The sequence below is a fragment of the Babylonia areolata genome, chromosome 31, assembly GCF_041734735.1.
Source record: "Babylonia areolata isolate BAREFJ2019XMU chromosome 31, ASM4173473v1, whole genome shotgun sequence".
Classification (NCBI taxonomy): Eukaryota; Metazoa; Mollusca; class Gastropoda; order Neogastropoda; family Buccinidae; genus Babylonia; species Babylonia areolata.
In genome coordinates, this window is record NC_134906.1 from 13114255 (window position 1) to 13117870 (window position 3616).

Sequence of the window (3616 nt, forward strand, 5' to 3'; positions counted from 1 at the left end):
TACTCAGAGTATTCGTGTAGTGCTTTACTATATGTGATCATTGTATCTGAGAGGTGGAGTTCTGATTAAATTAAACGGAGTAGAAAATGTCAGTGGTGGGAAATCGGCAAAACCAGTTGGTGTATAGCAATTTTATGGCAAAGTGCCAGTCGTTTGTGTGTGAGCGTGTGTTGTGTATATGTGTGTGTATCTCTATATCTCTCTCTCTTTCTGTGTGAGTGTGTGTGCATGTGTTGTGCTTGTGTCTGATTGTGTCTGTATCTCGATCTGTCTCTCAATTGTGTGTGTGGGTATGTGTTCTTGTGTGTATGTGTATGTATGTATGTGTGTGATCGTGAAAGTTTTTGTGTGTATGTGTGTATGTATGTATGTACGTGTATGTGTGTGTGTGTGTGTGTGTGTGTGTGTGTGTGTGTGTGTGTGTGTGTGTGTTTGAATTAAAATCAAAAGCCTCGTCAAATAGACGAGTCTCAGTTACAGGCTGACCTCACATACAACACCACAAACACACACAACTGAAAGAATATCAACTTTGCAATGAGATGTCCAACCCACTTGGGAAGACGAGGGTGGCCCTGAGAAGGGCCTTGGACAGCAGGGAAAGTTGGCAGGTCTAGTCGCTGCTGACGAACTTGGTGAGGGCCTTGATACCCTCACTGTCAGCCTGTTTGGCCAGCTGATCAGGCAGCAAGAAATGGACAGCAGTCTGGATCTCGCGGCTGGGGATTATGGAACGCTTGTGGTAGTGCGCCAGTCTGGAAGCTTCAGCAGCGATTCTCTCGAACATATAGTTAACGAAGATGTTCATGATGGACATGGCCTTGCTGCTGATACCAGTGTCAGGGTGCACCTGCTTCAGCACCTTGTAGATGTAGATGGCATAGCTTTCCTCCCTCTTCCTCTTGCACTTCTTGTCGCCGGCAGGCAGGAGACGGTAGAGACGCCCCACAGGGAACTGTACTCTTGAGCGAGACCTGCTCTTTCCCTTGACTTTTCCTCCTTCATCACGTCCAGACATGTTTTCAGTTGACAGCAAGTTGCAAACTGACGTCCCCGCACCAGACCCATGCCCCTTTTATACCCAGTCGTGAGGCCTGTGCCTTTGTCTACCCACAGTTGCCACGAAGCGTCGTTTCTCTTAAGAAGCTCGTCTCGTGTTTCTCAAGTGTGTGAACACGTCATCCGTTGAGGGGAACGTAAGCAACACTCGGAACAGAGGGAGTGGTGGTGGAGTCTGATTAAGTCATTGTTGTCACCTTCTAATCGTGTCATATGCCTTCAGGTGGGCGGGTGGGGGTGGGGGGTTTATGGGGAAGTAGAAAGCTATTCGTTGGTGTCTGTTGGTTTCTTTGAAGAACTGGTGACAGTTCTATGACTTTCATTGCTGCTGTTGTTCTCTCCCCACCCCCTTTCATTCTCTCTGTCTCCTTCTCTCTCTCTCTCTCTCTCTCTCTCTCTCTCTCTCTCTCTCTCCCCACTTCCCTTCCTTCTCTCTCTCTCTCCTCTCTCTCTCTCTCTTTCCCCACCCCCCTTCCTTCTCTCTGTCTCTCTGTCTTTTCTCTCTCTCTCCTCTCTCTCTCTCTCTCACCCCCACCCCTTCCTTCTCTCTGTCTCCCCTCTCTCTCCCCCACCCCTCTTCCTTCTCTCTGTCTCCTTCTCTCTGTCTCTCTGTCTCCTCTCTCTCTCTCTCCCCACCCCCTTCCTTCTCTCTGTCTCTCTGTCTCCTCTGTCTCTGTCTCATCTCTCTCTCTCCCCACACCCTCTTCTTTCTCTCTGTCTCTCTGTCTCCTCTCTCTCTCTGTCTCCTCTCTCTCCCAACCTCCCTTCCTTCTCTCTCTCTCTCCTCTCTCTCTCCCCACCCCCCTTACTTCTCTCTGTCTCTTGGTCTCCTCTCTCTCTCCTCTCTCTCTCTCTCCCCACCCCCTTCCTCTCTCTCCTCTCTCTCTCTCACTCTCCACATCTTCCACCACCTCCCACCCTTTCTTGCATCCCGTCCACGTCATCTGTCTCTCTGTCTGTTGCTGTCTGTCTGTTTGTCTCTTCAAAAAGATGAGACTATATGAACTTGCTATCTATATTTTAAGAATCTTTGAATGGGCCGAATATCATTACATAATAGACGTTTTTTTTTCGTTTTGTTTTTTTAATCCGCCTCCACCTGTTTGACTCTCTCTGTCTCTGTCTCTGCCTCTCTGTCTGTCTCTGACTGTCTCTGTCTGTCTGTCTCTGCCTCTCTCTGTGTCTCTGACTGTCTCTGTCTGTCTCTGCCTCTCTCAAATAAAAAAAAGAAAGAAAAAGAAAGATGGGTTTGGTGCACCTGGCATATGATATGTGTATTGTGTGTGCATTTGTGTGTGTGTGTGTGTGGGTGGGTGGGGGTGTGGGTCGGAGGTGGAGGAGGGGGACTAAGTGTTGGAGGGTGAGGGGGTTAGGGGGAGGGTAAGTCAACTCTGTGTGTGTGTGTGTTTGTGTGTGTGTGTGTGTGTGTGTGTGTGTGTGTGTGTGTGTGTGTGTGGTGGAGGGGGGGTGTGGGTCGGAGGTGGAGGAGGGGGACTAAGTGTTGGAGGGTGAGGGGGTTAGGGGGAGGGTAAGTCAACTCTGTGTGTGTGTGTGTGTGTGTGTGTGTGTGTGTGTGTGTGTGTGTGTGTGTGTGTGTGTGTGTGTGTGTGTGTGTGTTTCAGATCAATACTGATATTGTAGATGTTACAAAAAAAAATGTTCGGAACTCTAAGCCAGCCACTCATATCAAATGTTTTAATCCAACTGGTACTTGGGACGAGTAAAAATCTTGTTTATGAATGCCATAAAACACAAACTCCAGCCCACCTCCCATTTCCCAGTTCTCTCTTTTTGCTTTCTAACTTTTCCTGCGACTGGGTTACGTCCATCTGCATTTGAAATCAAACGTCTATACTGTGTTTCAAAAGTTTCTCGACCAAATAAACAGATGATACTGTTGATTTTCAGCAAATCAACCGAAATGAAGGCTTGATGATGATTTATTAACATTTTTATACTGCCAGAGCCTGAAATTAAAGCTATTTTTGCAGTAACTGACCTACATGCTATTTAAAAAAGGATCATTATATACAAGAACTAAATATAAGATTGCCTGGCTATGAAAATAAAGAACAAGAAGAATATAAAAGATCCGATACTGAAACATACATCATAGTTCCTGCATAAAACAAGTCACAATAAGCTACAACATCACATACACTAGATTTGCCACAAATAATCTAAACAGGGCACTGCATAAAAACCTGTACCCAAGACAAAAGTTGGCAGGGATAAGTAAACCAAAAATATAATTATTAAAAAAATTACAGTGGGGTGTGGATGAGTGAGTGACATTACTCAGAGTATTCATGTAGTGCTTTACTATATGTGATCATTGTATCTGAGGGGTGGAGTTCTGATTAAAATAAACGGAGTAGAAAATGTCAGTGGTGGGAAATCGGCAATACCAGTTGGTGTACAACAATTTTATGGCAAAGTGCCGGTCGTTTGTGTGTGAGCGTGTGTTGTCTATATGTGTGTGTATCTCTCTCTCTCTCTCTCTCTCTCTCTCTCTCTCTCTCTCTCTCTCTTCTGTGTGTGTGTGGGCATGTGTTGT

General features: G+C 46.1%; 1 protein-coding gene across 1 annotated transcript in view; it reads right to left on the reverse strand.

Moving 5' to 3' along the window:
- Positions 1-613: 613 nt before the first annotated feature.
- Positions 614-3616, reverse strand: part of LOC143275800 (uncharacterized) — a 3750-nt gene continuing 747 nt past the window's right edge. The window contains exon 2 of the mRNA XM_076580078.1: positions 614-1044. Coding sequence (XP_076436193.1) covers positions 614-1044 — 431 coding nt within the window. The remainder of the gene's footprint in view (positions 1045-3616) is intronic.